This window comes from Drosophila hydei, unplaced genomic scaffold (genome assembly GCF_003285905.1).
Source record: "Drosophila hydei strain 15085-1641.00,03,60 unplaced genomic scaffold, DhydRS2 tig00008114-arrow-pilon, whole genome shotgun sequence".
Classification (NCBI taxonomy): domain Eukaryota; kingdom Metazoa; phylum Arthropoda; class Insecta; order Diptera; family Drosophilidae; genus Drosophila; species Drosophila hydei.
The window spans coordinates 7,777,348-7,803,535 of record NW_022045827.1 but is presented as its reverse complement, the minus strand read 5'-3'; the positions used below and the strand labels follow the sequence as shown (position 1 = coordinate 7,803,535).

At 36.3% G+C, this 26,188-nt stretch overlaps 4 protein-coding genes across 9 annotated transcripts; 3 read left to right on the top strand and 1 right to left on the bottom strand.

Moving 5' to 3' along the window:
• The first annotated feature begins 218 nt into the window (after positions 1-218).
• Positions 219-17,510, top strand: LOC111596104 (ATP-binding cassette sub-family G member 1). Of its 4 annotated transcripts, none has more exons than XM_030224445.1 (11): positions 219-349; positions 999-1,103; positions 13,887-14,176; positions 14,693-14,838; positions 14,901-15,139; positions 15,205-15,497; positions 16,317-16,485; positions 16,546-16,646; positions 16,709-16,864; positions 16,931-17,139; positions 17,196-17,510. In XM_030224445.1, exons 2-11 carry the CDS (start codon positions 1,022-1,024, stop codon positions 17,332-17,334), a joined length of 1,824 nt encoding a protein of 607 aa, XP_030080305.1. In that variant the 5' UTR covers positions 219-349; positions 999-1,021; the 3' UTR covers positions 17,335-17,510. The 4 variants fall into 4 exon arrangements, with proteins under 4 accessions (XP_030080305.1, XP_030080306.1, XP_030080303.1 ...); XM_030224446.1 differs by having other exon boundaries at positions 220-301; XM_030224443.1 differs by lacking the exons at positions 219-349; positions 999-1,103 and adding exons at positions 6,055-6,156; positions 13,472-13,789 and having other exon boundaries at positions 17,196-17,509.
• A 395-nt stretch (positions 17,511-17,905) lies between these two features.
• Positions 17,906-21,666, top strand: LOC111596046 (hepatocyte growth factor-regulated tyrosine kinase substrate). 2 transcript variants are annotated; one of them, XM_023310084.2, is made up of 5 exons: positions 17,906-18,069; positions 18,246-18,330; positions 18,394-18,658; positions 19,500-19,859; positions 19,935-21,666. In XM_023310084.2, the coding sequence occupies exons 1-5, from the start codon at positions 18,039-18,041 to the stop codon at positions 21,423-21,425; spliced, it is 2,232 nt and encodes a 743-aa protein (XP_023165852.2). In that variant the 5' UTR covers positions 17,906-18,038; the 3' UTR covers positions 21,426-21,666. The 2 variants fall into 2 exon arrangements, with proteins under 2 accessions (XP_023165852.2, XP_023165851.2); XM_023310083.2 differs by having other exon boundaries at positions 19,500-19,865; positions 19,935-21,665.
• A 182-nt stretch (positions 21,667-21,848) lies between these two features.
• On the bottom strand, positions 21,849-23,507 carry LOC111596048 (phosphoglycerate kinase). 2 transcript variants are annotated; one of them, XM_023310087.2, is made up of 3 exons: positions 23,473-23,507; positions 23,039-23,273; positions 21,849-22,979 (listed from the first exon to the last, which is right to left on the bottom strand). In XM_023310087.2, the coding sequence occupies exons 2-3, from the start codon at positions 23,150-23,152 to the stop codon at positions 21,894-21,896; spliced, it is 1,200 nt and encodes a 399-aa protein (XP_023165855.2). In that variant the 5' UTR covers positions 23,153-23,273; positions 23,473-23,507; the 3' UTR covers positions 21,849-21,893. The 2 variants fall into 2 exon arrangements, with proteins under 2 accessions (XP_023165855.2, XP_023165854.2); XM_023310086.2 differs by lacking the exon at positions 23,473-23,507 and having other exon boundaries at positions 23,039-23,425.
• Positions 23,508-23,866: 359 nt separating this feature from the next.
• On the top strand, positions 23,867-26,068 carry LOC111596047 (pre-mRNA-splicing factor CWC25 homolog). Its single transcript, XM_023310085.2, has 3 exons — positions 23,867-24,005; positions 24,075-24,291; positions 24,347-26,068. Exons 1-3 carry the CDS (start codon positions 23,988-23,990, stop codon positions 26,065-26,067), a joined length of 1,956 nt encoding a protein of 651 aa, XP_023165853.2. The 5' UTR covers positions 23,867-23,987; the 3' UTR covers position 26,068.
• The last annotated feature ends 120 nt before the right edge of the window (positions 26,069-26,188 follow it).

The window sequence follows — 26,188 nt, the reverse complement described above, 5'->3', positions numbered from 1 at the left end:
GGCATATCAGATCGTAGCTGTTTCAGCTATTTTTGCATCGGATTCGAGTCTTCCAGCACTGCACGTAGGTTGTCTGGTTTTGCGGTACAGCGCGACTGTATTTAATCACCCCGCTGTTAATTAAATTGCAACTTGTAATTAAAGCCGCTAAAACTACATAAACATGGGTTGTCAATATTACTAAAAGTGCGACACAGCTTCATCGTGGCTGCAATTTTGCACCAGATCAGTCTCGTGGCATACTTCAGTTGATTCGCTTGCTAAAACTAAGAACTTCCAAAGCAAAACCTTTTACTGGAAGGTGGGAGAAAAACATTATATAATAACTGAAAGCTAAAATAATATAACGGTGATTTAAATTATTTTATTTTAAAGTTCAATAGAACTATCAGACAGTAATAGAGCATTAAGTTGACATTTTATTTTTTGTTCCACCAACGACACAACATACATTCAAGAGAAGATATCGCTTTGTACTACTAAACAAATGAAATTTATGAATCATGTTATTTTTTTATTAAAAACAAAAAAACATAACATAAATAAACATTTGTAATAGTTAAGCTAACTTAAATGCATTAAATATGTATTTAAATATAAGAAGAAATGCCTGGCTTAATAAACCTATTTTGTTTATTGTTATTTAACTCGTAGCTGAGAGATGGCTAACTTAAAAGTCTTTGTCCCGCATACATATGTTGGTTTCTTGACCTGTTTTGCTTGTTGAACATTGTCTGCTATAAACATGATATATAAATAGTTTATTATTTAAAAGCATCATTAGGTAAAAATTTAAATTGTGCTCAAGTCATTGTACGCGTACTTAAACATTTTTAGTTCATTTTTCGAATGACTTTCCGTTGCAATCATTTATAAAGTTTTGTTTGCACACAAACTCGAACTAACAAATTGGATGTTTGGGCTTTTATTTTTTAATTACATTTAAATGTTATTTTCTGCTGGTAATAAGACTTTTTTTTATTATTTTTCGTTTATAGGCACTTGGCAAACTCAAGGCTAAATGATGCTGGGGTCGCCGACAATAGAAACTTGCCTCACATTCAAGAATCTCAGCTATCACGTTAAAATACCCAAATCGAAAGGTAAAACTGTTAACAACTAAAAACTCACATACGATTTTAATTTCTTTCTATTAGTTCGATTTTTTTTGTTTTGCAAACGTGATCGCAATTTGAATGAGTGAGAATCGAATGAGTTATGCACAACTAAATGATTTTTCCTGTCATCGGATCGGCTAAAGTTCTTTAACCCACATTGCAATTATCCACACGTATCCGTAATTGAGTTGTCGTGTCTAGAAATCGTCTAACCTATTCGCATATACAAATTACCCACAAATCATGTCACATCACAAATCTATTTGACATATACTCAAAAGTAAAAGTCAATTCGTATAGGCAATAAATCGATATATTTAACACAATTAATAATTTGCTAATTGGCATATATGATAAAATTTGTCTTATAAATAAACAACAAGATATTTGTAAATAAACAAAAACAAAGCTAAGCTACTTAAGGCATTAACAAATCTTGTTTACGAGTATAAGTTTAGAACGGTTAAGGGAATTCAAGCTCTACCCCACTGCGTAACTAATTGTCAACTTAGAACAAGTAGCTTTAACTTGACAGAACAATAAATTTAAATTTATTAAATGACTCACAAATTTAAAATGGGAAATGTAATAAATTAAATTTAAATATTTTTATATAATAAATTACTTAGCAATATATATACAATGACTTTTTAAATATTTTCTTCGTTTCAAACGAGTTTTATAAATCAATTTAAAATATTTATTAATATCAAAAGGCTTAAAAATATATAAATATTATTATTTTTAACTGCATTCGCAGGGCTTTAAGAAATAAACCAAACTTAGTTTTATTTTTCTCGCTTGTTGTTGTAGACACAATAGATAATCTTTAAATTTATATCGTAAGATGCTCTGAAATTTTATGAAAAAATAAACGAATAGCTTCAATGTTATTTTTTTATATTTATTTAAAAATATTTAAACACAAAAAATATTCATTCGTCATTTAAAAAATTAAAATTTTAAAATTTAAAATAAATTCTTTAATTAAAATACAAAATAAAATTCCATTAAAAAAGCCACCTTGAATAATTATAAATTATGAAATAAAATAAATGCATGCGCTTATTTAATTCAAAAATCAAGCACTTAATGCTCAGAAGCCCATAAAATCTATTAACTTCAACAGCTGTATATAAATTAGAATCTTAAATAACAAACTGCTTAAAATTTGTTAGTTAAAAAAATATTTAAAACTTGAAATGTGATTTGTTGATTTATAGATACAATGCTGCAGTTCATTGAAATGTTCGCAACTAAGCAGATAGGAAAAATGTCTATGTATAGACGTATGTATATGGATGTGTATGTTTATTGAGCGAGTTCAGTCAACCGAGTCGTGACGACATTTTATTCGGGTTTTCAGCTCCCCCGCACAAAGCCGGCTCTACCTGGTACTCGCAAAGCTCGAGACTCGCACAGAGAGAGACCCAGAGAGGGAGAGTCGCAGCGGGAGTCGATTTTAAAATATTATATTTTGGTCAGCTGTAGCACTGTCAAAGAGTTTTAGCCTGTTAACTATTGCTGTTATTACTGATGTTGTTGTTTGATTACTATGCAAAGAAGGCCAGCCGGTTGTCGGGCAGTCTCTAGCTTATGCAGCGTCTCTATATATTCGGTGTTCGTTTTCAATGTCAATGTCAAAAGCGTTTGCGATCGCATGTTGAATCAAGCACGCAGTGAAATTTGCCGCCTCCGTTTGAATTTTGTGCTTGATTTTATTGTTGTTATTATTTCTATTGAATAACTCACACACACACGCACACGCATGTAAACATGTATTGTGTCTTAGTACATGCGACAAACAATAAACCAATATTGAACACCATGATTTAGCTACTATTGTATTTTACAGCGTTGACTCGGCAACTGGTTTTCTGTACTAAAAACTTTATATAGAATAGACTGCATTCTTTTGGAGGCTTTAACGACAAATATTTGTTAGTTGAAGGCACTCCATATACATTTTTTATGCATAGGTCGCTAAATGACCTTTAGTAAAATAATATTTCGTAGGCTGAAAAAGTATAATATTTTATTTGTGTATCTGTATAAATATATTTTAATATATGTAAAAATATAGTTATTATATTATATTATTATATATTATTAAGTTGAACATTTTTTTAAAATTATAAATATAATTTTTAATACTCATTTTAGAAGCTTTTCTATCTCTGTTTTGTATTGCTTTAAATCTACACTCAAAATCTTATGACAATGACTAACAAATTGTGCTTTTATAACGAAAGTCTAACCGCAGATTTTCAACCACAGCGAATACTATATATGCGGGTTCAGGCATTATAAACACGACAAAAATGAAAGCCGAAACCAAAGATAATAATAAAAATAAGAATTAAAAATATTTACAAACGTGTCTCTGGTATTATATAATTTATTTAAATTTCCTAGAACATAAAATATGAGTATCAATTAAATATACAAGCAATCAGGAATTGATTCTAAATCTAATGTGGACTTTATAATAATTATTTAAGCAACAATCGACAAACTATTAATGAAAGTTATTAAGCATAAACAAAATTAGTATTTTCCTATGTACTGAATATAGAATTACCCGTATAGAGTACCTATTGCTGGAAAAGGTTCTAACCGTATTAGGGTATTTTTAAGATATGTAAATCGCGTCAATAACGATGACTAGGCAAAACCTAACTGCCTACTATATATTAATAAATACCATATTAGTGATGTGGCTTTGATATAATTTCAATATCGAGCTCTATACTATAGAAAGTTGTAGCCTCCCCACAAATAACTCTGTTTATTAAATTGGATTTTTATCTGTGCAAGGGTTCGCTATACTAAATAATCTATTATGTGTGGAGTGTAGGCGTGTGTATTGACCAATTCATTTACCTTTTTTCTGATAAGGCTATCAGTTAGCATATAAAACTAAGCAATTAGTTATAAAGCCTAGAATATAGAGGCCGTAGGTAAAAATTAATACAACAAACTAATAAAGTTATAAATCAGTTGGAAATTATCTAGACACTTTAGCTTTATTGGTTAGATTCCTTGATAGATCGAGCAGTGTTGGATAACGCATTAACTATCCAGTGTTATGTCGCAGCGTCTTCATTCTTAGAAAGTAATTGAATAATTATTAGTTAATTCATAAGCTGAAGTCGTGTTAAAGCAAAGGTTGAAAAAAATATTGATAACCGGAATTTTGCAATTAATTACATATTCCACAACGTAATATAATTATTAAGCATTTATTAAATTATAGTACAGACGTGTAAGCATCTGCCTACAAATTGGCAAACGCCTCTCGCTTATGTGTCGTATTAACAACACAAGAGAACGAGAAGATTATTTGCCCCGAAGTGAAACGTCCTATTTGATCTTTGGCCGGACTTATGATAATAAAAATAATTAAGTGTTTATTTATTAAAAGCAAGTGAGCTCAGCATTAAAAAGTTTACTTATGAGTTTGGCACGGTCATAATAAATATACTAAATTTAGTAAGCCAATATAACTTATATCTTCAGAGCCAGCTATTCATATAATAATACTCGTACCAAAGTTCAGACTGATTCATCATAATAACCCATTCTGTGACCACAGCCAAATGCAAATATAACTTTAGCACTTTTATTTCGTTATAAATATCACCTATTTTATAAAATAAAAAATTAGTATTTTAAATTAAACAAAAATTAAAATAAAAAAGGATGGATATATATAATACAAAAATAATTACTTAAAAATTAAAATATATATTTATATATAAAATTAAAGCAATTATTCAAAAACATAAAAAAGTCGAAAATAATTTTATTATAGCATTATAGATAGTGACCAACTAAACAGACGATTTATGCTGTTAATTAGCACTAAGCAAAATTGAAATTCAAAAAGTTTTTGATTAATTTATATAGTGTTATCTCTATATAAATATATAAATTCGCTTCTTATATACATAGGCATATGTACTTAGGTACTTCTATATTTATTTCAAAAATACGAATTCATTTTTTGATTAAATAATTAAGCTTTGGCTTTGAATTTATATATATACCATAAACACATGTATATACAAAAATTTCAAAGAAAATTAAAACGCGAATTCAATTTAAAGCAATTGGCCGAATGTCGCATGTATATCAATGAGAAGCATGTACTATCTATAGTAATATTATAGAGCTTATCTGCAAAATATATTATAATAAATGAACTTAAGCGGACGACCCGAAATTGCGAAATTACCAGATTAAACGAATGAAACACGTGCAAATGGAAAATAGCATTTGCATCAACAAATGTTCCCATTGAATTTCCATCTTAACCAACTCGAAGGGAAATACTATTGATAATTAGTGATTCACTAAACACATGCTGGTTTTTTTGCATTGCCTCGCGTTCGTTGGACTGTGTAATGTGAAATAGTTAACAAGTTCAACTGGTCAATTAAACTAAGCCATATTCATATTTGACAGACTCAATTGTGCACAATATGCTGTGGCCAGCTGAGCATCAATAGTCGCCATATAGGGAGGGAGAATTCTATACAAATCACTTGAGAGCAGCAACGGCAAATCGAGCACCCCAAACAAAAACAGAGACTGAATCGTTTCTCGCGAGATGCTCACAGACTGTACGCTCAATTTTCTGTGTGTGTTTGTTGTTCTTTTATTAATAAACATTAGGAAAACAATGATAGACCCTAGGCGAGCGCTCTCCAAAAAAAAAGATATCTACATACGATATCAGAGACCCCGCAACGCTTCAGAAACTATTTGCGCGAGTTCCGTTTCGTTCCGACGTCGTCGTCAATGGCTGCCTGAAAGTCGACCCAGTCTCAGTCTCGCGCCGCATTTTGAGCGATTCGGAAGTGTTTTTTGAGATACTGAATAAAACGCACATATATACTTATATATAACTATATATATATACTCGATAAAGTGGTCGCCGCGCGTGTTACAGATCCAAAAAAATATATTTCGCATTTTGCATATATATATTACCGTTAAATATATATATATGTGTTGTTTCCGACTTTTTAAATAAGTAAAGAAAAGAAGAAAATATTTTAAATTTATGCAAAACTCTGCAATGATTCGTGTTGTTTAGATAAAACGAGATGTGTATAGGAAGTCAAATAAACATATGCAAGACTGTTTTTCTTCTTCTTCCTCTTGGTCTTGTTCGTTTTTCATTAGTTTTCATTGCAATGAATATCAAGAGCAACTCGTGAAATAACGCGTGAGTTGTTCAACATATTTGACACAATTCCAAAGCTAAAATATTTAAAACCTAATTGAACTGTTTGTAGCTTTGGTTTCAATTTCGATTTCAGGGCTTCGTTTGCTTCATTTCTTTCTTTTTTTTTTTGTATTAGTTGTTTCTCTTGTATTTTTTTTATTGTAATGAAATCATCTAGAAAATGGAGCACACACACACGCACACACTCGCAATGCACGCGGCATACACATAAAATAAAATAAAAAAAAAAAAAACAAAAAAAGAATTTATTATTCTTTTGTAGATCAAAGTTCAATATGTGTTCTTCTTATTTTTGGCATGCAATATGGCATATATCGTATATATAGATACGTTTTTTGCACAAGTTACGCATACGCCTCGTATGCTTTCCTTTCTGTTAACCACAAATTAATTATCCGTGCATGAGTGTCCTTTGAGGGCAAGCAAATGATATATTTATTTACATTTTATTAGTGGTGCAATTATTGTTGCCAAATCGCGTTTGATGATGATATCATAGCCCTTATAGTCCAGACCCGTCTGTCCCAACGGACCCCATCATCATTGTCACTGGCAACAAAGTGCGCGCGGAGTGGGCACTGTCGGGGCCTGAGCGTCAACATACTCTCCTCGACTCGAGGGCGTGGAAAAATACAATTTGTAATGCAATACGCTCCGGTTTGCATAGAGTCCGACAAAGCTACCAACCCGATGTATGTGTACATATGATAGATACATATACCAGTATGTACATATATACGCATTTATATCCATATATAAACAGAAAATAGAAACAGAAGCAATGAAAAGTGCGTAAGTTTGTGTCTCTCTGTGTGTGTGTCTGTGTGTGTGTGTGACCCACACCCATCTCTAGTGCTTATCTTTCTGCGTACTTATCGGACATTGCCAAACATCATGGCAAACTATATAGAACCCGCCGCCAGCACGAGAAACTCTATATCCCAAATATATAAACAAAATGCGCTGTTTGGAGGTCGCGCCCAACCACCTGTAGCTACACTCAACTATATAACCTGTCTTTCGAAAATGTATTGTAATTGACAACTAGCAAATTGTGTGAGTGTTTTTTTCTAGGGATTTTTTATTGCTTTTCGTTTACTGACCCACCTGTTGCTGCAAATTCTTGACTCGAGTAGAAAATTATACCCCTGGGTCTAGCTGCACCCAACACTTTTTTAATTAATCTAAAAACCTGTGTTTGAGTGGTGAGAATTCCCGAAGTGCTAGAGGAAATGTCATATGTATGAATGAATTGTATTTAGATGAAATATTTGCGTATGTTGAATGAAATTTATATGCATGATGAACTGAGGTATTTTGAGGAGTTAACTCTGTATGGCTGGTTGTTAATACAGTTGTTTTTGCTTTATTTAATTGATCAATTTTTAACTGTAAGTATTTTGTAAAGCTTATAGAAGAGTTAAATTTAAAAACTTAAAGGTAAAATGTGAGTTTTAGGTTCAACTGAACTTAGAAACGTTTAGTCACCTCGAACCAATTTAATTGGCTTTATGAGGTTATTATTCTTAACACTTAGTCAATAATTATAATTAGATTAACTACACAGCTTTAATTGATAATTGTCAATGGCTAATTGTTAATTTATCGATCGTTATCTGCTACAATAAACAGGCACATGAAACAGATCTACAAAAACAAAAAATCCCTCTTAAAAAGCTAGATAATTACTGAGTTGTTAATGTTATTTTAAAATATTTTGCTGCTCATTTAGGTAAATTGAAAATCCGTCATATTCACGCTTCATGCACTGCGCACAATTTTGATTAATTCTGTTGATATTCCATATGTCAGTTGACATTAATTGGTTTGCTTTAGGATACAGAAGAAATAAAAACAATAAAGTAAAATGTTCATTTTAAATGACAAGGCAAGAACTGGCGGATCAACTTCGACTTTCGACTCTGGCTCTGTCAAAACTTGCAAGGCTGTCGGAAAATACGACAAGAGCAGCGAAAATCATGCTGAATTGAATTTGTGGAACACTTTTGCCACAGTACTTCGTCATATTTAGTTGGCTAATGTAAGCTTCTGGTTGGCAGTTTAACAACATTTTAAATTAAAAACTCGCTCTGAGTGCGATTGAACTTGACTAATTGGATACTGAAGAGTTGCATTCAATGCTATTAACGATCCGAGCTTAAACAGACCTTTTGCCATGCAATCTCTTTAACGATATTTTTTAATTAACAACTTGTTCTAGGTGCGATTGAACCTGGCTAATTGCATGCTAAAAAGTTCAATTAATTTTCAATCAATATTAAAGTCTTACTGTCTAGCTTAGCATCTTCCCAAGCGCATCTAATCAAATCAACAGCTTCTATCTTTATTTCATTTTTTTTATTTTCACTTTTAATTCCACAATGATTCATAATTAATTGCTTAAGCAAAATGCCAACAGCTAAACACGTGCTTATGACGGAATCGATCAAGCCTGCTAAATGTATTTAGCTGATTATAAATTCCTGCAACCTTGACGCTTCAGTGATCAACAGATAAACGTTCAACGAGCAATGGTTATGAATTTTATTCTTTACATCTTTTTTTTTTGCATTTGTTAAGCGCCTTGCTTTAATATTAAACACATTTCTTTCATTTGTTTACACAATTAAACCCCAAAATAGTATAATTATTTTGTTTATTCAAGCACTAAACAAATAGTAACGAACCGAAAAAATTATGTTTATATTTGTTAGATTTATCTTCAAATGGAAATAGCCCAAAAGCTGTAGATCAAATTATATAGATAAAGTCATTTGAAAATATAGTAAATATTGGGCTCTGGTTCATTTTTATGAGTTTATATTTTACAGTAGAAAATTTTCCAAATTTTTAAAATTTTTAACATCTTTTATTAGTGTCTTTAAATGACTTAAAAACTGAGAAGCTAAAATCTTCTTTATCGTTTGTTAGACTCAAATCTTATCTTTTTATGAAGCATGGTTAGAATAGAATCTTTTGGTATAATTTTTCTAGTAGTTTATTTAAAAGTAAAAACGTGTCAAAAAATTATTATCTTTCATAATGTAGTATTTTTTTTTATAATATTAGAATAGAAACAAATAAATATGTAGCGCGTATTTATGTCAGATTTATTTTTAAGTAAAAAATTGTCAAAATTACCAAAATTGTCTAAGTTGTTTCATTAGTTTCTTTAAGAGTTTTTAAAACTCCATATCTAATTGCCAAATTTCTAAAGCTCTTAAATTCGTTCAGAGTAAAATCTTATCTTTTCATAAAGCAAACCCCTAGCTAGTGTTAATGCACTCCTAATCAGATACTCATATATATTATTTCTTTTACTGTTTGTCGAGCTTAGAACATATATATATATATGCGCTTGACTTAGTGCTAATGTACTCTTAATCAGATATAAATATCTTTATGACTTTTAGTTAGCGTATGCAAAATTGTGTCTTTATCACTCAAGCCTGTTATGCAAAGAGTTGAATACATGCATATTTATATATAAATATATATGTATATGCGTATAAATGTATTTGCATACATATCTTATTTACACTTTTTTCCCACATAACTATAAAGTTGAAGTCTTAGTATATGACGGAAAACCGTAAAGTATTTCAAGTAATATTCTTGGCAAAGACGCACTTGTCCGTTCGTTTGTCCAGCATATAATTATTTCCATTAGATATTCAACTAATAAAAAATGTGTAAAAGCCAACGGCAATGTTAATACAATTTACTTTAATTGATAGCAAGTGGCAGTCCCGGCTACTGGTCAAGTGTTTGCGTTCCCAAGGTATCGAGTACATAATGTATGTATATATATTGGAATATATACATTTGTATATTGCACTACCGACCTGCAGTTCAACTTTGCATTCGAAGGACAGTGCACTCTTACTCATATATCGTATACGAACCCACACACCAAATTGTGAACTTAATTATAGCATTTTTCATGGCAGCCTGAGAACCGCATGGACTGCTAGCCTGATTTTGGTTAGAAGGCGCAGCACTTTGTTTGCCACCAAATGGCATTCTATTGACACTTATTTTTCAAAAGGCTCTTTGTAAGACTTATGCATTAAAATCTTGAGTCATTAATTCCACACTGGTCACGTAGTAATAAACGAAATTCTAAAGCCAGTCTGAGGCTGCGGCCCAGGCCATTCAAAGCGCAGGAATTTCATTGCGCAACCGGCGACAAATGCTGTACAGTAAATAAGAAAAACAAAGGCAATAAAGAAGAATATTTTTACAACGAATTTTATATATACTGCAGCTTAGCACTGTTTTTATATGAAGAGTATGCTAACCTGAATATGGATATCACGTTGACAAAAAGAAAAAGATTTTTAAGAAAATATGGAAAGAGGTGAACGATAGCTGTCAGTTACAATAAATGTCGATTAAAAAAAATTATGATACTTCAAACGTAGACGACTAGCTTCTATTTTAGATATAGATTAATCGCACTAAACCGCCTTCAAAATCATGTTGGCATCTGTAGTAATAAAGCAGTTTTCTAGTGATCAATGTTTGTACAATTTTTATAAAGCATATCAATCAAAACTTAGTAACTATTTCTAATTAAAAATGGAAAATGTTTATAAGTCAGTTTGAAGGATAATAACTTAGTAAACTTAACTAGTAAACGATTAATCTTACGAGCAAATACTATTCATTTCCTGACTGCAATAGAAAACTTGTATTAAACGCGAATTTCACAGCTTAAGATTTTAAAAGTCATAATTCAATATCAAATGGCAAGTACTATTATATATTTAAACAGTTACATATGATCGATAACTTAAACAGCTGCTGAGATATAGTTATTGTAAATAGTATCACTCTTACTTGGTCATTTCATATTTAGTCACATATTGTGTAGCTAATTTATAATACCCGCTGTTAGAGCATTGAAAAGAGCTGAAACAAGAAACTGCCAAACACTGCCGGCTGTACCTCTATTATAGTCATGTTGTATGCCCCTCCACCCCTGGCAGTGGCTGTTGCAAAGGCAACGCGGAGGCTACTTCAGATTCACTTTTCGCGGTTTCAACCGCGACGGTCGCCGAACCGTCGACATTCAAGTGCTACTTAAACAGGTGTTGTTGTTGAAGTTGTTGTTTTTGTTGTTGTTGTTGAAGTTGTTGCTGTTGCTGTTGCTGCTGTGCAGCGACCGCAACGGTCTTGACGGTTCTCTTTTTTCCATACCAATTTCGGCTAGTTTTTATTTTCAAGTTGTTGTTTGTGTAATTCGAATTTTGCAATTTATGCCATTTTTTGCCGCTTTATTTCTGTTTGACGACAACTTGATGTCCACAAATGCCATTAACAAATGTCATATTTCTTCAAAGTTGTTCATCTACAGACGCTGCTGTCTTAGCTGCTGTTGTTGTCATTTGTCGTTGTTATTTACGAATTCTTTGACTGTTCTTCGTTCGTTTACTGTCATCCTCCTGTTGCTCATCAGCTTCAGCATTGCGGTAAATTTTGTTATCAACTCACAAAAGATTAGACAAAAGTTGGGTAAGACAGGCTAACTGATGCCGTTTGTATCTTCGATTGTTTTGAAGTGCTATTAGTTCTTATGAGAGCTGTATGTTATTATATACTAGTTTGATCTGAACTCAAAGTGGCAAAAGTTCAAAATGAAAAATAAAATAGAATATTAAAAAAATTAATAAAAATAATAATGAAAAATTAAATTGTTTTTAAAGTAATTATTGTATTTGATTATTAATTAACAATAAACTAAGATAAAATATTATTAATATAGAATAAATTTTAAATTGATTATTTAAATGCTTTTTTTCTTATTTTTATTCCTGACTTGTTTCGTATTATTCCTATTTTTTGGCTTATATGTGGGCTTTATATACTTGTGACTTAAAAAGTTTTATATTTTAAATTGTTTTATTTTTTTGAATTCAACATAAAGAATAAATTTTGTTTAAAAAGCAATTTTTATTAAAATTTAAACAGAAATTAAATTCAGTTTTTATTTATCTTATGCCTTATATAATAGAAATTGTGCTTATAATCTAACAACTTCTTCTGCTTCTATTGCTTTTTTTTATGCTTTCGTACAATCGAAGCGGTTCATCAAAAAAAAACTGGTTTTGATTTAGAAGCTAGACAAGATTTGTTTGCATCATATAAAATATATTCAAATACCTTCTAAAGTGTGAAGTATACGAATATTCGGTGCTGTCCTCCTGACACTGCTGCTGTTTGCACTTAGTGTTTGCCTACAAATTTACAGAAAACGCAAAATTCATAAAGTGCGATGAGAGAGTACGCATAGCTTCTGCACGTTTACGAGCATTGTTATGTTAGACCATTGACGGGAAGGTCGTTCGCAAATTATTTCATTCTATGGGCCACATTTTATGTGTTTTTTAATTATTATTATATCTTCTATATATATTTATAGATATACATATATATATATATATATATATAGTCTTTGACTCATAAGTCAAATAGGTAGTTGTACGTGTGTATGTGTGTGTGTGTGTTGGCGTGTTCTGATCGTCCAAAAAAATGTCTACGGCCGAAACTTTAAACTTGAACATTTTTGGTTTCCCGTAGCTCGATTGTTGACTTTATTTTTCAATTTTGTTTTTGTTTTTGTCTCTGTCGACGCGTTTTGCATTGCCAAAATGATTTGGATATGCGTATTATAGCTGGTTGTTGTTGCTGGGCTCTTCATTGTTATTGTATGATTTAATTTATTGGATTTTGTTTTGGTTTTTAAAGCACAGCTGGCTGCGCTGTTGGCGTCGCAGCTAAAGTCGCATTTGGCCGTCGACGCGACTGCGCAGTTGTTGCCCCCAGTTGCTGCTCAGCTGCTGCTGCCCAGTCGCTTCTTCCGCAGTTAACAGCTGTTCGTCTGTCGGTTCAGTGGCTTGGCAGCGGCTCAGTTGTCGAGTGGTTGAGTGGCTGAATGGTGTTTGGTGGTTTTATGCAATGTTTCAGCGGTTCAAGAGCTTGGCCCCGCGTGTAAGTTCAGTTCGCGCTCTAATTACAATGAAACAAGCTGCAGCATAAAGTGTGTTGTCATCATTTTGATTTACAATTTTTAATTAACAATTTTTTTACTGCTTAGAGCTTGTAATTAAACATTTGTGCAAGAGGGGTCTCTTACATTGAAACTAATTGCATTGCCACAATGATTATGCATTAACCAAAGCATTTGCTAAGCGACCTCAAAAAGTGAATTCTGAAATACAACGAATCGAGTTATATAAATAAAAACGAAACATTTAAACACAATAAAGCAGATGAGCAAATAGTTTCATAAAGCCAGCGAGAACTAATTAAATATATATAAACATGGATAGCAGCAAACTGTTGAAAACTGTTTATGGCATCGACATTCACTTTGAAGACCTGGTCTATCAGGTCAAACAGTCGAAGCAAAAAGGTGCGTAAGACACAGACACACTCAAAAACCGCTGGAAAACTTTTCTTTCAATTTGCTATTATTTTGTTTATATACAAAATTTCCCATTTGCTTGCAGAAAAGAAATCGGTACTCAAGGGCATTTCGGGCACGTTCAAATCGGGCGAAATGACAGCTATTATGGGCCCATCTGGCGCCGGCAAATCTAGTCTTATGAACATTCTTACCGGCCTGACCAAATCTGGCGTTTCGGGCACCATTGAAATTGGCAAAGCTCGCAAATTGTGCGCCTACATCATGCAGGATGATCATTTCTATCCCTTCTTCACTGTGGAGGAGACCATGCTTCTGGCAGCAGCACTTAAGATATCCAATAAGTGTGTCAACCTCAAGGAAAAACGCATTTTGGTAAGATTGAAGGCAAAGCCAAATATTAGATTATGTTTCTAGAAACTTCCAAAAGGTAAACACGTGATTGGACGAGCTTTTAGAAACTTTAAGCTACTTGTAGTAGCATAAGGCAGTTAGTTAGTTTCTAAAACATAGCTTATGCTACTTAAATTGCTTATAAATGCTTTAGTAAGCTTTTAGGAGTGTACAAATAGATTTTATCTATAAAGACATAAGGATAAGCTAATTGAATATTAAGTTTTTAGCTTATTAGCATAGAAAGTGAACTTTCATGCATACACTTAAAATCTGTAGGAAAATCAATAATTATGAACTAATAATTTTTATTTTAAGTAAATGCTGTAAGATTTAATTCAATTTGTTCTTGAGATATCATAGAAGCATTTCAAAGTTCCTAAATATTTTTAAAGCTATAATAGAATCTTTACAAAGCTTCTGAACAGGGATAAAAGGTTTTCGACTTCAATTTTTCCTTAGTCCATTTTTAATTTAAATTTCTCCTGTTCCTTTCAGATCGATCACTTGCTAAACACATTAAAGCTAAATAAGGCAAAGCAAACGCGATGCTCAAAGCTGAGTGGTGGCCAGAAAAAGCGTCTGTCCATTGCCTTGGAGCTAATAGACAATCCAGCTGTGCTATTTTTAGATGAGCCAACAACGTAAGCAAACGCAACAACAACACGCTCAGATGTACTAACCTTGAGACTGTATCCATTCACAGTGGCCTGGACAGCTCATCCTCCTTTGATACCATACAACTGCTGCGGACGCTGGCGAACGAGGGCCGCACCATTGTGTGCACAATCCATCAGCCGTCGACCAACATTTACAATCTGTTCAACCTGATCTACGTGCTCAGTTCGGGTCAATGCACCTATCAGGGCACGCCCCAAAATACGGTGATGTTTCTGAAAACGATCGGACTCGAATGCCCCGCGTATCACAATCCAGCCGATTTCTGTGAGTAGCCCACTAATTGGAGCGCCTTTTAAGTGATCATTAAAATGTCATTCGTCACGTGGCAGTGCTGGAATGCGTGAACGGTGATTTCGATGATCACACCGAGGCCTTAACCGAATGTGCCAAGGACACGCGCTGGCGATACGATCAGCAGCTACTGCAGGATGAGGCAGAGCCCCCTACCGATGCTCAGGTGGCCAAGTTCAATGAATCGCAAACCCAAGGCCAAGCAGCGCAGCCCAAAATACAAAAGGTTGAATCAGCAAAGGAACTTATTAAGCACACCTATCCACCACCTGAATGGGTTCGCCTATGGCTGTTAATTGGACGTTGTCATCTGCAATTCTTTAGAGATTGGGTACGTACAATTTACATTCAAAAGAATATATATATCGAGCCTATCTGAGTGCAGAAAGCTTCCAAGAGACTAAAAGGTCACAGAATTCAAACACATCTTTTAAAGAATATACCAAAGACAGAGAGAGGGAAAGAGTGACACGGAGAGAGAGAGAGAAAGAAAATAGCAAAAAGAGAGAAGACAGAAGGACAGAATAAGAAAGGAGATGACAGAGACAGATAGAGAGGGAGAGAGAGAGAGAGAAATAAAGCTTGAGAGAGAGAAGACTGAGAAGGAAATCGAGAGGGTGAGAAAGATCGTGAGAGTAAAAGATGGGGAGAAAGCAAATGAGACCAAAGAGAGACACCAAACGCAAGTGAGAAAGAGAGAGGAGCAAAGAGTCCAATAAAGAGATTAAAACAAGGGAAAAACTACATATAAATCTAATTATATTTCTTGAGGATCGCATAGGAGGTCTTGCACCAACAATAACACTTTATAAACTTTATTCATATGTGTCTTGCACTAGGAATAACCTCTATTCTACGTAAGTACTTTTATGTGTACGCACATAGTATAAAGTTTATTCTTAGTAGAAGAGCTCCTATACATATGCATAAATAGCTAAGTACATATAAAATAAAGAGTTGGTTTTCCAGTTAGAAAGATTACTAATGGGTGGACATAGCGCGACCCCAAGATCATATATACACATAGGCTACGCGTTGGGCAGAGGGCATAATAATAAAAAAAACGATGCGAGACGTAATTTAATTATTAATTTTCTTTTTAATGTTTGCATTTATATATTATATTTTTTTTATTTTCCATTTTGACCAGACCTTAACATATCTGAAGCTTGGCATGCACATATTGAGTGCCGTCATGATTGGACTCTTCTTTGGCGATTCCGGCATTAATGCGACGAAACAAATATCAAATGTGGGCATGATAATGATACATTGTGTCTATCTCTGGTATACGACTATAATGCCTGGCATCTTGCGCTGTAAGTTAATCTATATATAATTCCTATACATATATATAATAATATATATTATGCTTGTAGATCCCATGGAAATTGAGATAATCAAAAAGGAAACATTTAACAATTGGTACAAGCTGAGAACCTACTACGTGGCCACCTTGATAACGTCAACGCCAGTGCATGTGAGATACATATAGATATAGATCTGATCAAGTGATATATCTTATATTCCATTCTCTTGCAGATAATCTTCTCCACGGTTTATATAACTATTGGCTATCTGATGACCGATCAGCCAGTTGAATTGGATCGCTTTGTGAAGTATTTGCTAACTGCTGTCGTTGTCACTATATGCGCAGATGGCTTGGGCGTATTCCTGGGCACCATACTAAATCCAGTGGTAAGACAAAGAGACAGCGATATCATATGATAATATATGTTTTTATATATATTTTCGATCTTTTAGAATGGCACCTTTGTTGGAGCTGTTTCGACATGCTTTATGCTCATGTTTTCGGGCTTCCTCATCCTGCTGAATCACATACCCAATGCACTGCGATTTATAGCTGCCCTTTCGCCGATGCGATACGCTCTGGAGAACATGGTCATATCATTGTATGGGAATCAGCGCGATAAGCTAGTCTGTCCATCCACCGAATTCTACTGTCATTTCAAGTATGTTGCAAATTCAAATTTGAAGGAAGTTTAACTTATTGAATTCGTTTTTATAGAAATGCGATTACGGTGCTGCGTCAATTTGGCATGGAGCAGGGCGATTTTGGCTATAACATTATGATGATTCTGGGCCAAATAACGTTGTTCAAGATTTTGGCATACTTTACGCTGAAGCACAAACTCAAATCAGTTTGATTTCGCTGCGTTGGTTGCCTAGTATTTGAGCTTAATATAAATTAAATGTGATTTTATGTTACTTATCGCTTAGTTCAAGTGAACAACCTTTTTACATCGGCGTGTGATACTTTAACTAATGCTACCTGTTGCTGTACTACATACTATTATATATGTAAAAATAGCGAATATATAGATTTTATACGGTTATATATTTTTCATATGCGTGTACACATATAGGGACTATACATATGTATATATGTCATTTAAATAAATAATTAATTAGGTCGAAGTAAGAAATTTATATGCGTACGAATAAAATGGACAAGTTAAAAAAATTATTAAAAAGAGAGATTTCTATTCTCATTGATAATGAAATTGAAAAGACTTAGTAATAATTCAAGCTTGAAATAATCAGAATGACGGGCCATTATCTAATTCAAGCCTTGAACTTTCGACAACTATTGAAGAAAAAGCTAAGAAAGCACGTATTTAAATACCATTTATCGCGCGCCATCGCCAGAGCTTTTCGTTGCAGCCCTGGCTATTTGACTTATAGTATATCGATATTTACTCGATAAAATATCACATACAGCGCTCACCACTCACAACGAAAACAGCAGCCAGCTCTAAAAGCAGCGGAGCACGAAATAAATAAATAAAAGTCGTAAACGCTGTAAAAAAAAGTTTCCTTTAGCCAATTATAGTATTTTACCACTAACAAAATGTTTCGCTCTAGTTTTGACAAAAATCTGGGTAAGTGACGCAGCGTAAAATGCCAATAAAATAAACTGAAAGATAGTGCAACAAAAAATGACTCATCGATAAAATAATGCAAAAAAAGTGTAACAAAAAAGGGGGAATGAACTTAAAACGCAAATATGATGAGCAAGAATTAGCGACTGATTAAATATCTCTTTGGTCTTTCACAGAGAATGCCACCAGCCATTTGCGCCTGGAACCTGACTGGCCCTCAATTCTTCTTATTTGCGATGAAATCAATCAAAAAGACGTCACGTAGGTGCCACGAATATATAACAAGAGAGAAACCAAGTTAATTTTCAATATTTCACATTTCAGACCCAAAAATGCTTTTGCGGCGATTAAAAAGAAAATGAATTCACCAAATCCACATTCGGCATGCTATTCGCTGCTGGTGCTCGAGAGCATTGTGAAGAACTGTGGTGCACCTGTGCATGAGGAAGTCTTCACCAAAGAGAACTGTGAGATGTTTAGCAGCTTCTTGGAGCAAACACCACATGAGAATGTGCGCCAGAAAATGTTGGAACTTGTGCAGACGTGGGCTTATGCATTTCGCTCATCAGACAAGTATCAGGCAATTAAGGTGAGCTTTAGGCTTGGGAAACTTGAAATTGCTGCGACCTTTTCAGTCGAAGGCTTTTTAATTAAATTAGGAACATGTCTTTTTGGCGAAAAAGGCAAGTTGGATATGTCTGTCTCTGTTGTCCCTTAAGTTCTTATGCTTCCCGTTTGTATGACTAGGCATACTAGAATTGAGTTTCATTTAATGAACCTTGGCAAATATCTATTTTAAATATCTAAAGGAAAGGAAACAGTTTGTCAACTTCCACATAAACTTTGTTTTCTAAACATAAGTTTTACAAGTTTCTTATGCTTTAAGTGTGGAACTTTATCAGAGAAACTTCTTTAGTTAATGCCTGCATTTAAAAGTTTTCTTAGATATAGTAGTTGACTTTGTAGTCCCCTAGCAAACCTTCATTTAGTTCAGTATCGAAGTCTCTTCTTAATGAGCCACTAAATCAGGTAACAAAGAACCTTTTTATTGAGAAACAGAAGTCAGTTATAATCACATTTAGGAATTGTAAAGTAAACTACTTACGAATTTACTCGTTTAAATATTTAATACATAACTATACGATTTGATATCGTTGACTATATAGGCACACAGTTGTTTAGCTAAGTATAGAAAGACATCTGACATATGTTATAGATATTTGTGAATAATTAATATAAAATGTGCAGGTTAACGATATTCTTTAATGAATTTCAGATTGTATTTATCTGAATTTATGATAGATACTTCGCAACTTAGCTAACAGTTCTGTCACGGTTTAGTATACTTCAAAGATTTTAATATGTTTGTTTTGAAATGTTAGTAAATTGTAAAACAGAAATTTGTAAAAATTTGCTTTCCATTTGCACAGGATACTATGACTATACTCAAGGCCAAGGGGCATACATTTCCGGAGCTGAAGGAAGCGGACGCTATGTTCACCGCCGACACGGCGCCCAACTGGGCCGATGGTAGGGTGTGCCATCGTTGTCGCGTGGAGTTCACGTTCACCAATCGCAAACATCATTGCCGAAACTGTGGCCAGGTGTTCTGTGGCCAATGCACGGCCAAGCAGTGCCCACTGCCCAAATACGGCATTGAGAAGGATGTGCGTGTCTGCGATGGCTGCTTTATGGCCCTGCAACGTCCAGCAGGTGCCAAGTCGAGTACTCGTGGTGCGGCGGACAGCGATTTGCCAGTGGAATATCTGAACAGCTCCCTTTCACAACAGGTGCAGGTTGGTTTTTCGGCATTGCTTAAGCAGCGAAATAAACTAAGAGTTTGATATGCTTTTTTATTTGCAAAGACACCTGCGCGCAAGAGCGAACAAGAGCTGAAGGAGGAGGAGGAACTGCAGCTCGCTTTGGCACTAAGTCAGTCCGAGGCGGAGCATAAGAAGCAGCCGTCGTCGGTCACTAGCTATCGCATGCAACAGCGTTCGCCCAGTCCGGAGCCGGTACAGCAGCAGTTGCCAGTCCAACAACAGCAGGAGGAAAGCAATCCGGAGCTAGCCAAGTATTTGAATCGCAGCTACTGGGAGCAGCGCAAAATAAGCGAATCCTCTTCGATGGCCAGTCCTTCGGCGCCCAGTCCGATGCCGCCTACTCCACAGCCGCAGCAGCAGCAACAGCTACTACAAACATTGCCATTGCCAAAGAACGCCGATGAGGTGCAAATTGATGAATTTGCTGCCAACATGCGCACCCAAGTGGAGATCTTTGTCAATCGCATGAAATCGAATTCGAGCCGCGGACGCAGCATTTCCAATGACTCCTCGGTGCAAACTCTGTTCATGACCCTCACTTCGCTTCACTCACAGCAGCTGACCTATATCAAGGAGATGGACGACAAGCGCATGTGGTACGAGCAGCTGCAGGATAAGCTGGCACAGATTAAGGACTCGCGTGCTGCTCTCGATGTGCTGCGACAGGAGCATGTGGAGAAGCTGCGGCGCATTGCCGAGGAACAGGAGCGTCAACGTCAACTTCAAATGGCCCAAAAGCTCGAGATTATGCGCAAGAAGAAGCAAGAGTACTTGCAATATCAGCGGCAGCTTGCATTGCAACGCATTCAGGAACAGGAGCGCGAAATGCAATTGCGCCAGGAGCAACAAAAGGCCCAATATCTAATGGGCCAAACAGCGCCTTTTCCCTATCTGCCACCCTCAGCAGTGGCTCCACACGGCTCTCCCTCGCATCAGTTGAACAACGTTTATAATCCTTACGTAGCTGCCGCTGGGTATCCAGCACCGAATGGGGTTGGTCAGTTTGCAGGCGGCATACCGCCGCCAGGCATGTATAATCCCGCCATGGCACAGCCACCACCAGCTCAGAGCATGATGATGCCGCCAGCAGGCAATATGATGCCACAACAGCCACTACCCGAAAACGCATACCCGAATCCAGCTCAGGCCATGATGTCACAGATACCACAGCAGCAACAACAGCAACAACAACAACAACAACAACAAGTACCGCACCAACCGCAACCTCAGCCCCAGCCTCAACCCCAAGTACAGCCGCAACCACATCTAGCCCATGTTATGCTACAGCAGCAGCAAATTGTGCAGTCGCATCCGCCAATTCCAAATGCCCAACTACCATTGCAACAGGCACCGCCACCGCAGGCAACAGCAGCAGCACCTCCACCACCACCAACAGCTGCTGCAGTAGAACTCTCTAATACACAAGTACAGGCTGTAGTTGCTGCACCGGCACCACCCCAAGACGAACCCGAACCAGCTGCTAAAAGCAAAGCACCCGAGCCCGCTACTGCAGAGCTGATAAGCTTCGATTAAACCACAATTGTTAATGATCTTTTTTTATTGAACGTGTTGCAGACTACCAACTTTTATTGTATTAAAAAGGGATCGAACATTATGGAAAAGTTGATATTGATAACTTATATTTACCAATTGTAATCAACCACCAAGATGAACAGAATGTCTTTGTAATCGCAGTTTCTATTAATTAATCCTTAAAAATCCTGTTCTATTAGTTGTCAATCTTATTTTGTAAACAATTTACGGAAACTTTCATTCCAGCGATTCAATTAGCCAAAAAAAATAATATGTATAATCGACAATGGATTAAATCCCCAATGAAAATGCTTTAACAGCAAAAATCATTTTTAAAATAAATAAATTTATATAATTAATCAAAAAAGCTAATTTTACAAATGTAAAGACAACACATTGCAAGTCAATTTATCGTCTAAATTTATATTCTTAATACTTATAATTTCTGCCTATATCTTGAACTGCATATTATGTCTTGGCATCTGATAATGCCGCCACTCCTGGCAGTTTCTTACCCTCAAGCAACTCTAGGGCGGCGCCGCCGCCAGTGGAGACATGCGAGACTTTGTCGCTGCCACCGAACTTCTTACAGGCTGTGGCCGTATCGCCGCCGCCAACTATTGTAGTAGCGCCCATCCCTGTGGCACAGACAACCGCATGCAGCATTTCCTTGGTGCCAACGGCAAATTTCTTGTTTTCAAAGAGACCTGGTGGGCCATTCCAGACTATGGTTTTGGCTCCAATAATGGCTGCGCTAAATAGTAGAATTGTTCTGTTACCTATATCCAGGCCCATGAGATCCTCGGGCACGCCCTGCTTTACATCTACGGTCTTAATCTCACCGAAATCCTTATCCATCTTTTTGGCGCAAATGAAATCTACGGGCAGTATTATTTGCACTTTCTTCTTTTCAGCCGTTTTCATAATATCTTTGATCATCTTAGCGCCATTTTCATCGAAGAGCGATTTGCCAATTTCCATTTTGTTGATGACCTTTAGAAATGTAAACGCCATGCCGCCACCCACAATCATCTGATCGACCTTGTCCAACAGATTATTAATCAATGGAATCTTGTCGGCTATCTTGGCTCCGCCTAGTATGGCCAAGAATGGTTTCTTTGGATTGTCCAGTGCCTTGGAAAAATACTTCAACTCCTTCTCAAGTAGAAATCCTGCTGCACGTACTTTAAAACCCTCGCCCATCATCGAGCTGTGTGCTCGATGGGCCGTGCCAAAGGCATCGTTCACATAGATATCACCAAATTTGGCCAATTTACTACGAAACTCTTTAACCTTAGCCGGATCGGCTTTAACCTTCTTTTTGTTTTCATCTTTGCTGCTGCCCGTTTCTTCGGCATAGAATCTCAGATTCTCGAGCAATAGCACAATGCCTTGTGGAGCATCCTTTAAGTATTTTAAAGCCGATTCATCTTCGCAATCGTCCACGAAGCACACTCGATGCTTCAGTAGCTTTTCCAGTTCGGTGGCAACGGGCTTCAATGAAAATTTCAAATTCTTTTTACCATTTGGACGGCCTAAATGAGAAGCCAGCACCTAGGATCGCAAGAAAATATCAGAAAATAAATATTTTGATAACCCTATTGATTGCTTACCAGTGATTTGGATTTCTTTTCCAGCAAGTATTTAATACTGGGTAGAGCCGCCTTGATGCGTTGATTGTTGGTGATTTTGCCATCCTTCATGGGCACATTGAAGTCGACACGCATAAATACCCGTTTACCAGCAACGTCCACGTCCTTCAGGCTTAACTTTTTGGGTAATTTGCCTTCATTTTCACACTGTCCCTTGTCGGCAAAATATCGTTGAATTTGTAGTTCTCCGCCAAGGCTAAGAAGTTTATTTGAATGATACCATGAATTAGTTATTAAATTTGAAAGTAGGGAATAGTTTTGGGGCAATATTTGTAACATTTCAATATCAAATTTTAAAAATATTTCCAAATAAAATTTAAAACGCCAAAGGAAAAGGTCGTTATGTCACATTTTAATACGGACATTCTGATTACGGTTTACTATAAAGCACATACTTGTTATATTAATTTTATTATTATTGTTAAAAAATATTTACATTTATTACAATTTAAAAACATTTTGCCAACTTATTCTTACTAAACTTTAGTACGCGCCTTAAGTCTTAGTTATGTCTAAACTTCATTTTATCGATAATTGTTGCTATAATATGGAGGTGTTCGATAAATTTGTTCTAAACATCTGTCTTGTCGTCTTAGTTAAGGCTAGTATGCAGAACATGCCTTACGTGCAAGATAAATGAAAGACAAATATATATAATGGCTTGTGTTAGCTTTAATATGTATTTTTAATGCCAACCAATAAATTGTATTAAATTATTTATATTATAAATATATGCAAATTAATAATCTATACTATTTTCAATTTCCAATGAGCTGCATACCTACCGCGTAATAACAACTGCTTTGTGCTGCATACCCTGCTTATCATATGTTACGAAAAAAGAGGGAACACAGCGACGCTTATTTTTATACGTATATTTTGCTTAAGTGAAGCCTAAGCAAATCTTAACATGGGTGGCGGGGATCTGGTAAGTAAAACTAAAGAATCACATCTTGGACACATATAAATCGAAAACTCGTATACATATGTTAAATAGAACTTGAAAAAATCATGGCATCCGCACACGATGAAGAATCAGGAGCGCGTTTGGAAAGCGGAACAAGCAAAGCAGGAAGAGCAACGCAAACTGGATGATCTACGCAAGGAGATCAATGAGGAGCGTGACCGTGAAGAGCTCAGGCGCATTGGAGAGAATTCAGGCGTGCTAAACAGCAACAATGGTGGTGAAGCAAAGCTCGAATGGATGTATAAAAGTAAATAAAAGTCTGCTCAATCTTCATAAAACACTAATCCTTTAAATTCTTCCAGATAGCGCAGAGCTCATCAACCGAGAAGAATATCTGCTGGGCCGCAAGATAGACAAATCATTTGAGCAGCTGCAGGCGGAGGAGAAACGACAGGAGCACAGTACGCTGGGTGTCAAACAGTCCATAAACCATGTGGAGCACGAGTGTGTGCCATTCTCGATACGTGAATATCGCAATCTGCAGTCCACTGAGCAGGTGGACATGCAGCGCAAGACAATGGAAGATCCGCTGATGCTTATCAAACAGAGAGAAATGGAATCGCGACGAAAGCTGCTGGAAAATCCGGTAAAATTAAAAGAAATCCATCGCATACTCAAGACGGAGAGAGAACAAGCTACGAAACGTAACAAAAAGTCCAAGAAGAGCAAGAAGTCTAAGAAAAAGAAGAACAAAAAAGGCAGCAGCGACGACCACAGTGATGACAGCGACAGCAACGAGGATCTGGACAGAAAGCTGGCCAAACAGATGAAAAAACTGAAAGGCGAGAGCACAAATGAAGACTTCAAGCTGGACAAACTGTTGGATGCCAAGTATCGTACGTTGACCAAGCAGCTGGATATGGCAGCCAAGCATAAAAAATCAAAGAGCAAGAAGAAGTCGAAGCGTCACAGTAGGAGCAGTAGCAGTAGCAGCACCAGCAGCAGCAGCAGCAGCAGCAGCAGTGATTCTAGCGATAGCAGTGAAGAGGAGCAGTCCAAGACAAGCAGAGGAAGACGTGACAGAAGTCGCAGCAAAGAGAGACCCGGCAGGCGTAATAGTAGCGACGATGAGCGATCAAAGAATACCAAGGAAAGTAGAGCCAGAAGCGGCAGGAGCGCAGGTGAACGAGATAAGAAGCGAAGACACGGCAGAAGCAACAGTCGCTCAAATGAAAAACCAAAGCCAATTAGAGAGAGCAGAGGACGACGTGGTCGAAGCAACAGCAGCGCAGATGAGCGATCGAAAAAGACTAAGATGAGTAAAGACAGACGTAATAGAAGCAGCAGCAGCAGAGCAGATGAGCCTTCAAAGAAGGCTAAGGAGAGTAGAGACAGACGTAATAGAAGCAGCAGCAGAGCAGATGAGCGAACCAAACAGATCAAGGAGAACAGATCCAAACATACCAATGAGAGCAGAACAAGACGTGGCAGAAGCAACAACCGCGAAAATGGCAAAGCAAAGGAAAACCAGTCTAGAGAAAAGAAGAGAAGAGCTGAGAGAAGCAACAGCAGGACAGAGGGGCGAGCAAAGGGCCAGGAGAGAGAGAACGGTAGACCGGGAGACAGACGCAGGCGCAGCAGAAGTCGCAGTTCACGCAGAGATCAACCGCAGCAGCAGCGTCATCGGAGTCGCAGCAATGATAAACAGCGGCAGCCGCGCAGGGAACACAGCAAAGAGAGACGCCGACCTAGTCCTAGACCAACTGTGGCTCCGCCTCCACGTCAGGTAGAGAAATCGAAGCCCAAGCTCAGCGAGAGTGAGCGTGAGGCGCGTCTGCGCGAGATGATGGATAATGCTACGTGGCGCGAGGCAGATCGCACCAAGGTCGTGCGCAAGCATCGTGAGGAATACGCCCGTGAGGAGGCACAAAATCAGGCGCGCGACTTCGACCAACAGTTCATCAACAAGGAGGTGAAGAAGGCCATCGATAATCAGACATCCATTGGCAATCGCATTCGTGCCAATCTCAACAACATACAACGCACCTCGGCGGCCATGGATGCGAACTTTGCTCGAAAGTAAATCCAGCTTATATTGTATTAAGCTTATAGATTCGACTCAAGATTATAAACTATAAACTTAATGTTCTTATTCTAACTTGTGTATTGTAAGCTTCTGATAGTAATTCGTATAAATTATAATT

Coding starts and splice junctions, on each gene's coding strand:
- LOC111596104 (XM_030224443.1), top strand. CDS start 13,699: ATGGATAGCAGCAAACTGTTGAAAACTGTTTATGGCATCGACATTCAC. Junction 15,498..16,316: donor TGCAATTCTTTAGAGATTGG/GTACGTACAATT, acceptor CATTTTGACCAG/ACCTTAACATATCTGAAGCT. Junction 16,486..16,545: donor AATGCCTGGCATCTTGCGCT/GTAAGTTAATCT, acceptor TTATGCTTGTAG/ATCCCATGGAAATTGAGATA.
- LOC111596046 (XM_023310083.2), top strand. CDS start 18,039: ATGTTTCGCTCTAGTTTTGACAAAAATCTGG. Junction 18,659..19,499: donor ACAAGTATCAGGCAATTAAG/GTGAGCTTTAGG, acceptor CCATTTGCACAG/GATACTATGACTATACTCAA. Junction 19,866..19,934: donor CCCTTTCACAACAGGTGCAG/GTTGGTTTTTCG, acceptor TTATTTGCAAAG/ACACCTGCGCGCAAGAGCGA.
- LOC111596048 (XM_023310086.2), bottom strand. CDS start 23,356: ATGTTACAAATATTGCCCCAAAACTATTCCCTACTTTCAAATTTAATA. Junction 22,980..23,038: donor AAAAGAAATCCAAATCACTG/GTAAGCAATCAA, acceptor TTGCGATCCTAG/GTGCTGGCTTCTCATTTAGG.
- LOC111596047 (XM_023310085.2), top strand. Junction 24,292..24,346: donor GCTCGAATGGATGTATAAAA/GTAAATAAAAGT, acceptor AAATTCTTCCAG/ATAGCGCAGAGCTCATCAAC.